At 39.0% G+C, this 15,181-nt stretch overlaps 1 protein-coding gene across 1 annotated transcript in view; it reads right to left on the bottom strand.

The window, feature by feature from the left end:
• LOC132839957 (mannosyl-oligosaccharide 1,2-alpha-mannosidase IA) overlaps nt 1-15,181 on the bottom strand; it is a 214,548-nt gene that overhangs the window by 70,136 nt on the left and 129,231 nt on the right. The window contains exon 3 of the mRNA XM_060861180.1: nt 11,120-11,235. Within this exon, the coding sequence (XP_060717163.1) occupies nt 11,120-11,235 (116 nt within the window). The remainder of the gene's footprint in view (nt 1-11,119; nt 11,236-15,181) is intronic.

Genomic DNA, 15,181 nt, shown 5'->3' on the forward strand with positions numbered 1-15,181 from the left:
GTACTGTATCGAGCTGGTGGACATTTATATGGGATGGGACTGGTGTACATTTCTGTTGTATGGAGTTGGTGGACATTTCTGTTGTACTGTATCGAGCTGGTGGACATTTCTGTTGTATGGAGCTGGTGGACATTTCTGTTGTATGGAGTTGGTGGACATTTATATGGGATGGGACTGGTGTACATTTCTGTTGTATGGAGTTGGTGGACATTTCTGTTGTATGGAGTTGGTGGACATTTCTATGGGATGGGACTGGTGTACATTTCTGTTGTATGGAGCTGGTGGACATTTCTGCTGTCTGGTGTTGGTGAACATTTCTGTTGTATAAAGCCGGTGAACATTTCTGTTGTATAAAGCTGGTGGACGTTTCTGTTGTACTGTATAAAGCTGGTGGACATTTCTGTTGTAAGGAGCTGGTGGACATTTCTGTTGTATAAAGCTGGTGGACATTTCTGTTGTATGGAGTTGGTGGTTATTTCTGTTGTATTGTACTGATAGACATTTTGTTGTTTTGAATTGGAAGACATTTTTGTTGTATAAAGCTGGAGGACATTTGTTGTAGGGAGCTTATGTTTTTTTGTTTGTGTTGTTTTCTCCAAAGCTACCGAGTTGATGGATGTATGGGTATCTCTCCTCTATTTTTTAGACCAGCATTAACATCAAGTGTCTAAAGCTGGGATGAAGGGAAAAAACAGTGACTTCAATATCCAAATGGAAAAAGAGCTTTGTAACAGAAAAGAAAAACAAAGAAACAGACAGAGTTCCAGTAGCATCCATAGCAACTGCCAGCTGCTACAGGAACGAGAGAGAGAGAGAGAGAGAGAGAGAGAGAGAGAGAGAGAGAGAAATGGGAGGATACCAAAAGGAGAGGGCAATTGGCAGACTGTAAAGAGTACAGATTTTTAAATTTTGACACCATGACAATTTTATATAGGTATCAACATCATTTTTTTGTACTGTTTTCTTGATCCTGCTCAGCATAACATACAATACATAAGTCTACACTTGCTAATACTATATTTTTCATTTATACTATAAAATACATAATAGTAGACAGTTTGGCTATTTCTAGTAAGGTAATGCTAACTAGGTAGCTCACTCATTAAAACAAGTGCTGCATGTAGCTAGTAGACTGATGATAGCTAATGTTGCTACAGTAGTATAGCATAATAGTGATGAGTGTGAAGATAAAAATAGCTGAGTGTGAAGATAAAAATATGAAAAAAGGTGATTGTTATGTTTGTAGCAACATGGAAAACTACAGGAGGAAAATCTTTTACTGCCTGGAAATTTCTGAAACGCAGACAAACTCCTCAGTCCACCTTTTTCTGTCTGTGTCTTTAGGCTACAGGCTTTAATTACACAATAAACTATTTTACCTTTTAGCTTATTTGGTAGCCTAATGTGTACATAAACTAGCATTTTTTTTGCTAAGCAGCAAAATGTGGAGCCCTTATAGAGCAGCCCAGACACACATTTACAACATTTCAGTGTGTCTTATTAGGCTATAACAAAAATACAGTACTTGGCTAACTTAGTAGCTTCATTTGGCTAATTCTAATGCTAGTGCTACTAATGTTAAAGCAGTTAGCTAGCCATCTGGAATAGCTACATTAGCTGCTATAAATGTTGATGCACTATAACAACATGAACCAGAGAGAGAGGCACACATACGCACACACACATACACAAGGACACACACATACAGTACACAAGAACACACACATACATGCTTGTGCTCACACTAGAGCGTAAGCTTAGAAAGTCTTGAATTTGAGCAAAGAGAAAACTCGGTAACATTCCAACGGCATTTCATTTTGGATTTTCTCTTGACTGTTGAAAGTGCATTGAAAGCACCAGTGTAGAAAAAAAGTGATTCTGAAGCTCAAAGAAGCTGAAGCTTCCCACCCACCTTCATGCACAATGGGTTTGACAATATAACTAGCATTTCACACGAAGCAGCATAGCATGAATCTAAATTAAATAACATTTCTGTAATAGAGCTCATCAATACAATGTGTTTCTTTTTTCTGTCTCTTTATCAGCTATGTTGAACACATGGGGTTTTGTTGTGTGCTAAATCCATCAACTGTACGCTAACACGCCTTAACCAAAGCAAAAACAGTAACACAGTAGACGTGAGGCACAGGAGGGAAACGCCGTCTGACACTATAGCTCAAAAATACTAATCAACACTATGGTCGACTGTCACAAACACCGCCAACACGTACACACACAAACACACACATTGACACCGCAGAGACTTGCACTCGTGACTCAGTGTGTGTTCTCAGCTGTAGCAGTTTCTGCTTCAGATACACAGCCAGTTTAATGTCATAGAGGAATGCTGAGGGGAGAGAGAGGGAGAGAGATAGAGATAGAAAGAGAGAGAGAGAGAGAGAGAGAGAGAGAGAGAGAGAGAGAGAGAGAGAGAGAGAAGAAAAGGGAAAAGCGGATGAGAGAGATCAAATAAGTGGATCAAACGCACTTATCAAGCCTGTCATCACCCGCTATAGCAGCTGTCAGTGTACACGTACATGTACTACATGTACACACACACACACACACACACACACACACACACACACACACACACACACACTCACTAAAGTTTACCATTACAGATCTGAAGAAAAAATCGACATGCATAGAATAACTTCATTTTCACAAGTCCTAAAAAGTGAAATTTCTAGTAATCACACTTTGTCTGAAGCTAAAATTCAAACAGAGCCCTTAGATGTGCGTTACAGAAGCGAAAATATCAGCAAAAACAATAACAACAAATGGATAAGTAAATGAAAGATAATAATGCTGAAACTATTTCCAGGCAATAAAATCTCAACTTCATTAAAGTAAAAACACACTGAGGGCATCTAGGAGTGGTGTATCTGTGTGTGCATGTAAAGGAACACTACAACTTTCTCTTCACAACTGCTTTGAACTGATTTAAAGCTGGACTGATTTTGCTGTGCTGAGCTGCTGGAACTCTTCTCTGCTTGCTTTTCAGGGGGAAAATAAAACACAAGCAGGGGAGCCAGACCTCTCCATAAATACGCCCTCCGAATACACACTTCTGACATAGGGCTAGCCGCACTTGGCCCCTGAGCTGCAGAGCAGCTTGGCTCACTGCAGACTGAATGGCGCAACAGCAGAATAAAGATGCGTCTCTCACAAGCCCGAGCTGTGTAAGAAACAAAATCTGACGCAAGACATGCGGTTTGGGAAACCTCGCTTCACCCCGGAGCGCACAGCAGAGATGAATACTAATCTACCAGGCTCAGCTGCCCCTAGCCAAAAGCAATCATACTGTCATAATGCTAATATAATTGAACAATATTCACACTACTATAGCAATTCTACTGTAAAAGCAATCATACATTTATAACAATTACATTGGTAAAGCCTTAAAGCAGTCATACTGCAATAACCATCATACTGACCCACAGCCACACTGTTAGAGCAACCAATAATCATAAATAATGCTATTACTTTACAAGCATACTGTTAAAGCAAATACACTTCAATAACTAGCATTGTAAGTCAAACCCTTTCAGCCAACTGTAAAAAAAATATTGTACTGTTGCAGCAATCACTCCATTTTATACTGATATAACAATCCTGCTTTAGTACTGTAATAATGATATTATTAATCACACCTATACCAATCATACTGGTCCATGCTAGTATATCAGCATGCTGCTGTAATGGGCATAGTGTTCAAAGCTAGTATAGTAATCATACCGATCCATATTATTATAGCCATCATGTCAATCCGTACTGTTATAGTAATATTCGGAATCCATATAATTATAGCAATTATACTAATCTGTATTGTCATAGTAATCATAAAATTTCACACGATTATAGAAATCATACCAATCCATTCCTTCACAGTAGACATACAAATCCATTACAGCAAATATACTAATTCATAGTGCAATAGAAAGCACACAAAATTATTGTGATGCTTAAACTAATCCATATCTCCATAGTAATCATACTATTATAGTAATCAAACTATTCCATACTCATATAATCATCACACAAATAAATATATTTATACTAATCACATTATTCCATACTGTCATAGTAATCACATTATTCCATACCACCATGTTAAGCATATGAATATAATCTACTATAGAATATGCAACTAATCCATACTATTACTGTAGTCATCACAATAAACTTTACTGTTATATTAACCACATTAATCCATAACAGTAATCACATTCATTCATACCGTCAGGGTAATCAAGGCAAGGCAAGGCTGTCTTTTACTGTTATAGTAATCATACTAACCCATATTATCATACTGACTTATACTCTTATAGTTATCCTAATGATCTTTACTGTTATAGTAAACACTAATCTTTACTGTTATAATAATTACACTGATTTATACTATTATAGTAATCATACTACACTCCAGAACAGGGCTCAGAGCAATCTTAGTGTTCTATACTGTTACAGCACCCACACTTAATCAAAATCTCAACACTCAAGAACTGATTCACGTCACCTGCAGAAGTTCGTATTCACGAGTGGGGAAAAAACCACAAGAAAATCGAAATGAACTAATTTCGTACTTGATTGCGATTAACGTTCCAGGAACCGTGCGCTGTTAATTCTAATGCTGATGAACTTCATAACGTATTTTTCACTTCTTTTTTGCATTATACTCAGCACAGGCTCTGTTAAAATGTTTGAACTACTTTCTACCCAGATACTACACTGCAAACTGCTGTGAATTAGCTGAGTCATCTAAAATTACACACACTAAACCATAAACCACTCACACAAGCTCACTCTTCAAGGCTGGGCTTTAGCTAGCTTTGTCTCAAGGGTCTACTTAGTAACGCTGTTTTCTTTACTCAGTGTGTGTTTGGCACTGTAGCAACACACACACACACACATACACATGTACCACTTATTCTTGGAGATGAGTGAGAGGGAATGAAGGAGGAAAAAGAAATAGTGATGGAAGAGGACAGATAAATGGACATAGAGTCCTGAATATTACAACACCAGCAAATTCCTGTACATATCTCTAGAGTAAAATAAGCATTAGCTTGTATTATACAATATAATATTAGCACGTGGCACTCTTTTGGACTGTCTTGCTCTCAGAGATGTATTTACCAGCAGAAAAACTTGTCAATATTTTTAAATCATTAAAGTATTCAACATTCAGGATGCAACAACAGCACAGGACAACACACCTCCCTGCCAGCAGAGGTCAATCACCCCAGAGTTACCATTTCAAATAAATACTCACAGAGATTCGTCAATTACTAGCTAATCATTTTGTTTGACAGCTTTACATTTAAAAATTGTGCATGTTTAATGAATGGACATTAACTATTGTTTTTTTCTCATTGAACTAGTCTATAGTATATAAGCACAGGGTTGTCTGGTTCTATAAAACCGTGTCAATACCCTGCATTTTGAGTTTCCCTTGACCATCGTGTTAACGTATCTGCTAATGTAGCCTTATCTATGTATTGTTTGATGATTATTGCTCTTACACTGTTTGTCCATGGCATCTTAAAGTCAAGTCAAGTCAAGTCAAGGAGCTTCTATTGTCATTCAAGCCATATAAAGCTGACTCAGTACATAATGAAATGAAACAAAGTTTTTCCAGGACTATGGTGCTACATAAAACATAAAGCCTTGCTCCCTCCCTTAAAGTAAGTTGTCCTAGCCACATAAAGTGCATTGTGTGAAACCTAGTGCAAACAGTGTGAGACAAAATCAATACAGGACAAATACTGTACACAAAATACAAAATAGTGCCAACCGGTGTGCATTCTGTATATTATACAGTGACTTGAACTATTCTACTGTTGGCCCTGGAACATTACACAGGATCTGGCTCTCAAGTTCATAAAATGAGCATAAGTACAAAATGTGCTGCTTTTAAGTGAAAAAGTGTAGGAACCAATCTAAAGAGTAATAATCTATGTATCATAAAGAATATTTTCTGCAGTTGGATGACAGCTAAATTGTGAGAAACTCAACAAACGAGTTTTCATCTAAACTTTGTGTACATTTACAAATTTGAGTATGTTTACAAATGTAAGTAGACATAACATTTCTTTGTATTTTATACAGTGCCAGCTGTCCTTCTGGTGATTAGACAAAACAACATAGCCTCATATCTTATCTAGCAAAATTGAAGTTAGTAAGATAGCTGTTATTTAGCTAAATGTCGAGGCAGCGGTTGCAACGATGCCTGGTGAAAAAATGCGACTTAGATAAAAAAGTGAGAGATACATTGTTATCTTTCCCAAAAACTGATAAAATTGATATAGCCCACATTACATTGTTCTGGTATATCCTGTCTAAAACATAGCCAGTATATATTTGTAATTATTCCATATGAATATGAATTTGTACTGAATTCTATACCTTATAATTGAATTGAATTGCGATAAAATGACAGAGGAAGTGAGGAAGAGATGGATGATTGGCATCTCTTTCGGCCCAAAGCTGAATAAATCCCATTTTGTGTGTATGACAGGCAGTCATGAGAGCTATGCTTTATGTCTCATATCTTCAGCTTTCTCCTCGCTTCCCTTCTGACCTCCTCCTCCTTCTCTTTGTCTTCCTCCTCCCTTTTCTCATCTCCCACTGCCACCTTTTCAAAATCTGCAGCTTTTCAAATCAATACTACAGAGAGAGAAAGATGGCAGGTGCTGATGCTGCAGGACCTCCATCACAGTCCTGCCACATTAATCTAATTACTCTGCTCAGTGTGTGTGTGTGTGTGTGTGTGTGTGTGTGTGTGTGTGTGTGTGAGAGAGAGAGAGAGAGAGAGAGAGAGTGAGTGTGTGTGTGAGAGAGAGCGAGAGCGAGAGAGAAAGAGAGGTGAAAACAGGATGTCAGGCGGGTCAAGAGATACAGATTGGTTTGGTTTCTAAATGGTTTGGGATTTTTCATCCTCTTGCCAAACTAATTGACAAACTCTGTCCAACCTAACTGTACCTGCAAAGGATATTTTAGTTATTTTCCCAAATTAGCCTCATTTTAAACCACAAGATTTTGACTATGTAATCTAAAGGATCCTGTAAATGCATGTTAATGATTGAGGTCATTCTTGAGGTCAGGTTTGGTGTCTAACTACTCACTCGCACCAAAACGATAATAAAAACCTCACATCCTACAGGATCCCATTCCTCTCTAGTCCTGATTTTCTCTAGAACAGAATACCGACAATTTCCTTTTCTGTTTCTAGGATTCATTCCCATTTTATTTGTACAGCACTTAAAAATCCAAAATGCTTTTTAAAAAGCACTTAAAAACAAGCAGCATTACAAATAATCCAAATCAAGATTTTGATCCCTAATAAGAAAGCAAAAATTGAGCGAAAGCTCCATTAGAGCATATGAGGAAAGAAGGGAAACATGAAGCAATCCACTTCTGGGTGAGGATTATAAATTATTACTGGGTTTTACGTGTAACACTTCCTGCAGTAAGGGTGGATTAGCAAGACGTGAGCCAGCGAGTATAAAATGCCTTTTTAGGATGTATACTGTGGGTTTTGTAAGCAATAGAAGCGCTTCTTTCCTCTTATGTACACTAGTTGGATTCAGAGCCCCATTTATTACAACAGGAAATTATGCAGTTTGAATAAACCAGAGGTAGAGAACCTGTACCTGAGTTCGTCTCGTAAGCTGCATGCGGCTCTTTGGCTGCTCTTCCGAGGCCCTTCGGTCTATTCATGGGTTTATTTATTTATTTGTTTGTTTATTTGTTTCTTTCTTTCTTTCTTTATTCATTCATTCAAATTTTTTTTAAACTTGGAATTTATTTTATGAATTATTTTTTATTTATTTTTTTTATCACCATGTCCAAATTTTAATATTTTTTTTCTCCATGCAATTCAACATTAGCTAACCTAACGTCTAACCTGAGCTAACGCTACCTGGTTGATTTGTGAAGTTCGTTTATGTGAGTCATCCTCAGCATGCAGATGAGCTCGAATATGAAGATGAACAAGGCTCATTTATATCTAAAACGAAGGACGGATTTCTTTTTTTGGTTGAAAGAAATGGAAAACCTTTCTGCTTGATATTCCAGACTTGTTTGTCTTTTAGTGCCATTTCACCTCACTCCATCTTAAACATGTGCTGAGAATTTCCCAGAGGCACTGAACTCTGCATATACAAGGTAAACACTTCTGACGCTAGTCAGAAAAGCTTTTTTAAATGCATTCAGTCACATTAGCATCCTATCAGCTGCCATGGAACATTGCTTGTGCTAAAAAGGATGCTGTTATAACTGTTCTTAGCAATTCACCAGCACATCTAAAGGAAATATTGTTTCTCTCAATAGTTTTGTTTAAGACTTCATAGCCATGTGCTAGCTAGCAGGCTAAACTGTTGCCATAAGCCTGAGTCACAAGCTAGTTAAATTGTTTTGGGTGATCTGTCACAAGACCTTTTTTAGCCGTTCTTTTTCCTTTCTTCAGATAGCGGCAGTACTTACAGTTCCTTCAGTGGTGTTTCAAAGGCTAAGCCACTGCTTATTTACTAACCAGAATTTCTGAATGTGTTCCTCCAGAATGAACTACTTTGCAAGGACTCATGGTCCGATTCTAGTGCGTCCAGCCCATTAAGGCATCATTAACAGCCACTTTATGCTATCAGTCTCTCATGTTACGGAGCAAAGATGAGGACAGATAGCCAAATAAAGCCTGGTTCAGTTCTTTCTCCATCTCCCTGTCTCTGCATCCATTATTATAGGATTAGTCTGCATCCTTGCTATGTCCTTTTCAAGCCTTGCTCCCTCCTTCTTTCTTGAAAAGCCCAGAGACAAAAGCAAGGCTGTTAGTAGCTGCACCAGACAGCCTTTTGGTGAGTGTTTGATTTGGAACGAATCCTGTTGATCAAACACACACTGAAGGAAACAGTTGATCTGAGAAGAGTTTGAATCAATGGCCGTGCTCTGAGGAAACCCTCAGACAGGGCTGGGGCGGATTAGGGCTGGAAAGCGACGAGCTGATAAGCCTTCCGGAGCCTTAGCTTCGTTTTAGCTCAACACCGTCCTTTATTTCTTTATCTGTTTATTTGGATACCTATTAGACCTGACACTAATGAGAGCTCACTTAACCACAGCCTACACAAAACAACAATATTCACTTCACTTAACAAAACAGGATAAAGAGAAAAAAGCTGGTCTTGGCCGTGCTGAGATCTGGGATGTGTGTGTTTCTGTGCTGTGGTATAAACCTGGACACTTCGACTCTAAGAAGATTATCCGTATGTATATTTTTGAATATCAGAATGGAATTTGTTAAAAAAATGCATTAATGCCATATCATTTTGCATTAAAAACACATTTATTTTAATAATGAGATAATGGTTAATAAATATGTGCATATCGTGCATAATTTGCATATCAAAAAGGTAATTTTTCAATGAATAAATTACAGTTTATTAAATATTAAGGGAAGGGACATTCTCATGTATGAAAACAGGATAAATTATGTTTAATTATTTGTGAAGTCTGAGAGAATGAAAACTAATGTTACATATAAAGTCAGTGGAACAAATTTACAAATTGTGACAATTATGTTAAAGCAATAAAGAGGGGTTGGGGGTTCGATTCCCGCCTCCGCCTTGTGTGTGGAGTTTGCATGTTCTCCCCGTGCCTCGGGGGTTTCCTCCGGGTACTCCGGTTTCCTCCCCCGGTCCAAAGACATGCATGGTAGGTCGATTGGCATCTCTGGAAAATTGTCCGTAGTGTGTGATTGCGTGAGTGAATGAGAGTGTGTGTGTGCCCTGCGATGGGTTGGCACTCCATCCAGGGCGTATCCTGCCTTGATGCCCGATGACACCTGAGATAGGCACAGGCTCCCCGTGACCCGAGGTAATTCGGATAAGCGGTAGAAAATGAGTGAGTGAGTGTATTGGTATAATGTAGTATACTAAAGATGGCATTGGACACTTTTTATATTGGTATATTGGAATATACTGGAGACTTAAATGATCCTCCGCCTCCATGGATTTCACTGTCAGCCCTAATCACTGTGAAGCCTTGAACTTATTTACACTAAATCTCATGAACCTTGTGTTGTTGGGTTCTTTTACGGACATGATGTTTTTTTTTTTTTATTGGTTTTCTTTCTACATTTTCAAAGATTCTTCTGACTACCTGGCAAAAATGAGCCATAATAACGACAAATGACAATATACAGTACTGTGCAAAAGTTTTAGTCAGGTGTGAAAAAACACTGTAAACAAAGAATGCTTTCATAAATATAAATAATGAATGTTTTTTTTCTGTCAATTTACAAAATGCAAAGTGAGCAAACAAAAGAAAAATCTAAATCAAATCAATATTTGGTGTTACTAACTTTTGCCTTCAAACCAGCATGAAGTGATGGCACGACCCCCACTGAGCCCTGATCTCAACATCATCGAGTGTGTCTGGGATTACATGAAGAGACAGAAGGATGTGAGAAAGCCTACATCCACAGAAGATCTGTAGTTAGTTCTCCAAGATGTTTGGAACAACCTACCAGCCGAGTTCCTTCAAAAACTGTGTGCGAGTGTACCTAGAAGAATTGCTGCTGTTTTGAAGGCAAAGGGTTGTCACACCAAATATTGATTTGATTTAGATTTCTCTTTTGTTCATTCACTGCATTTTGTTCACTTATGACAATAAATGTTTATCACTTCCATTTTTGAAAGCATTCTTTGTTTACAGCATTTTATCTGCCTAAAACCTTTGCACAGTACTGTATGTGTATATATATATATCGTCGCTGTCGGGCGGAAACCTCGTATGTCCAAATTTGGTCAATTTCATATTTTTTCACATATTTTTTTGACCCCTGCTAGTTCTGGTGCTCGTCTGAGGACAGGAATTTAGCGCAAGACAATCCACTGCAATGCGGACTAAACCCTGTGCACTGCAGATAAGGTACGGCGTTTTTTTCATTTCCTGAAAAATAACGCTTTTGGAGATACGAGGATTCCGCCCGACAGCGACGATATATAAAAAGGGTATATGTTATGGTATGTGGAGCAGCCACAGTATAACCAGGACACTTACAGTTTCTCATTTTGGAAGAGTGCACTGGATAGTTGTTAATGTGTAAACATTTTCTTACCAAGTCCAGGTCCAGGCTGGTGCGTATCCACTCTTTAGCCTCTTTATAATCCTCTGTTAGACCCATGATGTACAGTGTATCCAGAGAATCCACAATGGTGGCTCCTCGCAGACCCCCTGCCAACACATACACACAGTTAAATTCATTTAACTTACAACAGGATATTCAGCTGATTTTAACAGGCCATCCATCTGAGGTCATCCATCTGAGACCCTGCCTCCTACACCAGGACTGACATTTCAGGATACGTTGATTTACTGAGCATGATGATTTAGTGATGACTGATACTACCGGTGCCTCTTCAGCATTGTGAATAAAGCCACGTAAATCCCACAGCTTTAGCACCATCACAGGGATCTTAATCCACATTTAACTGCCAATAAAGAATCAAAATAAAAGCGGTGCGCTGAAACGAGCGTGTGAGCCGGTCCCCTCTCTCCAGCGCAAGAGTTCGGATGCACTTCATTTAGCGTTATTAAATCCTCTATCCAACTTTAATAAGAAATGCACTGAGACTTTTTTTATTTAATATACCAAAACCTCAAATGAGTATATGGTGGAGGGGAGGTGGTGGTGGTGGTGGTGGTGGTGGTGGTCCTGGTTTATTAGGTGAAAATATGAAGCAGCGTCTTCCTCCTTCCTCTGCACACACTTACATACACGAACATCAACAGTGCTGCTATTGCAATAGGGAAAATAAATTGCATGCTAAAAGCTAATGAAAAGTCTATCAGCAAGTGAGATAGAGGACCTTGCAAAAGCATGAGAAATTTTGTGCACAAATGAGATAGCTGGGACAACAAGGAAAAGGTTGCAATCAGCCTGCTGAGACATCGTGTCCAATGAGACACCGTTCCTGTAGAGAGCTGAGTGAATGAATGGATGAGTGAATGAATGGATGAATAAATGGTGCTTACAGTAACAATAATAATAAGTCAGTTGTTCTCAATCCAAAAAGAGAATGCTGACACATAATAGAAAGAAAAAAAAGATTGAGAATATTTTCTATGGAAAAAGACTGAAAATGGGGTTTTAAATATACTGCAGATGGAATGTTTTGGAAAATATTTGAGGAAATACAGTATATTGGACTACAGTATGTTGGAGCCTAAATAAGATTTGGCTACACTGCAAAATATATTGACATTTATACTGACTTTTATTTGAAAAGTTGTGTATTGGTATGGGGGGGCACGGTGACTTAGTGGTTAGCATGTTCGCCTCACACCTACAGGGTTGGGGGTTCGATTCCCGCCTCCGCCTTGTGTGTGTGGAGTTTGCATGTTCTCCCCGTGCCTCGGGGGTTTCCTCCGGGTACTCCGGTTTCCTCCCCCGGTCCAAAGACATGCATGGTAGGTTGATTGGCATCTCTGGAAAATTGTCCATAGTGTGTGATTGTGTGAGTGAATGAGAGTGTGTGTGTGTGTGTGCCCTGCGATGGGTTGGCACTCCATCCAGGGTGTATCCTGCCTTGATGCCCGATGACGCCTGAGATAGGCACAGGCTCCCTGTGACCCGAGGTAGTTCGGATAAGCGGTAGAAAATGAGTGAGTGAGTGTATTGGTATAATGTAGTATACTAAAGATGGCATTGGACACTTTTTATATTGGTATATTGGAATATACTGGAGACTTAAATGATCCTCCGCCTCCATGGATTTCACTGTCAGCCCTAATCACTGTGAAGCCTTGAACTTATTTACACTAAATCTCATGAACCTTGTGTTGTTGGGGTTTTTTTTGTGTGTTATTATGAGAAAACACAGTCCTTGACTTGTTTTGGTCGAGGATCTCAGTATCTTGTTACCTCTATGTGAATTAGGGGTGTGAATTAGTGACACTATTTAAAGATTCCTCGCGCAAGTGTTTTTTCTTGCGTCCCACATGATCCTAGTCATGATGTAACCTTCAGTCTTGACAAACAAGTCAGATGGTTACGTTTAGCTTCGTTTGAGTTTACTTCTGCATTACCAGTGACGGTTGTTTCCATCGTACCCTTATTTATTTACTTTAGAGCTGGAATTAAATCCACTCACAATACACTGTGTTATATATAGAAGCTAATATAAGTGTGTGTGTTATATTGGAATATACCAGAGACAGTATTGGAAAATATTAAAGACTGTGTATGTTGTGACTTGTATTGTAATGTATTGGAGATGATGCCGAATACTCCGTAGAGAGAAATAGTGGAATATATTGGAGATGATCTAAAAGTGCAATCTCACGTAAATTATCGGGAGTAATGTATTTTATATGTAAGTGGATCAGTATTTTTGTATTTAAATTTCTTCTTTCGGGGGGCACGGTGGCTTAGTGGTTAGCACGTTCGCCTCACACCTCCAGGGTTGGGGGTTCGATTCCCGCCTCCGCCTTGTGTGTGTGGAGTTTGCATGTTCTCCCCGTGCCTCGGGGGTTTCCTCCGGGTACTCCAGTTTCCTCCCCCGGTCCAAAGACATGCATGGTAGGTTGATTGGCATCTCTGGAAAATTGTCCGTAGTGCGTGAGTGAATGAGAGTGTGTGTGTGCCCTGCGATGGGTTGGCACTCCGTCCAGGGTGTATCCTGCCTTGATGCCCGATGATGCCTGAGCACAGGCTCCCCGTGACCCGAGGTAGTTCGGATAAGCGGTAGAAGATGAATGAATGAATGAATTTCTTCTTTCTTATTTTTATGTTAGATTGCTTGTTTTTTTTTCACTCAGTCTATATTAAGATCTGATTAGATAGATCTTTTCCACCACATGCAGTATTACACTTATTCCTTTTATTCCATTTTATTCCCTTTCATCTGCAGAGTCCTACAACCCAGAGTTAAGACTTTCAGTGTATAACTACCAGCATTTCCCAGGATATTAACAGTAACTTGCTGAGATTTGAACTTAAAATCTTCCAGATTCTAGAAGCTAACCACAGGAGTTAAGCTAAAAAAAAAAATGAAACACTGCACCATTGAACAAGACCTAACATCTACATATAGTGGTCTTGTGATGCAATTGTGGTGCAATGTGTTTTATTCCAGGTTGCCTTCGAGCAAATTGCAGTTACGGAGGTCAAAACACAGCAGTGCACCTGGATAAATGTGGCAAAACGAAAGCTTGTAAAGAAGTCAGTCTTTTTAAAACGCTGGCCTTGAAACTGAACATGATACTGCGATGGGTTCTCTACAGGTGACTGGTACATTTTTAGATCAGTGTGGTAGAACATAAAACTGTCATGACACGGTCAATTATTTTTCTTCTGTAGATGACAATCTGCTGTCTCTCCTTCCAGGTATCTTTTCTCTGTTCTTGATTCTTTCTTTCTTTTTCTCTCTCTTGCAAACACAACTCCCGCTTTCATCCTTTCTCTAATATGGTAATGATTCGGTCTCGCTTTAACCGAAGACCTCGTACGAAGAACATACTCTTTGATGAGTATTATTACCTCCTTTAAGGTAATAAATGTTGGATAGTGGCATTTGCATGCATGCAGCCATCTTGGTCTTGCAACGAGCACTTACTGTATAATACAAGCCACTAACACTTGTCGCTTGTCAAGAATATCTCTAGCATGGTCTTGGTTAAACGGTGTTGTCAAACCTTAATGGATTCATGTGTTAATTACAAGCTAATACATTGTAGTAGGTTGGCGGTATAAGGTTCAGAACTTTTGACTCAGCTTTGTTCTTGAGCAAAGGCAGTGGTAGATCATTGCTGACATGATCTCGGAAACATTAGAAGACCACAGCTGTGTCCATGAGCAACTTCAAATTGCTTTAGATAATGGCTAAAGAAAGGAGATGAAATGACCAAGGCTTAAAGGGTTAAGGTTGGCTCACTTGGTAAGGTTAAAATTCAAGCTGTGGACAGAATTTTGTAAATTAAAAGCTGAGTCCCTAAGCAAGACCCTTAACCCTCGGCTGCAGTGTTGTATCCTATTTTAAGCTGTTAGTCAAATGAAAAATTGCACCAGCAAAATGACAAATTTTCCCCTGAACCGATGAATCTGAATCAGGTTTTTTGTATGGTCCGGTGAGACAGTTGATCAGGAGACATTATCCAAACCCAACCCAGACTCTCTTCT

Source organism: Tachysurus vachellii, chromosome 25, assembly GCF_030014155.1.
Source record: "Tachysurus vachellii isolate PV-2020 chromosome 25, HZAU_Pvac_v1, whole genome shotgun sequence".
Lineage (NCBI taxonomy): Eukaryota > Metazoa > Chordata > Actinopteri > Siluriformes > Bagridae > Tachysurus > Tachysurus vachellii.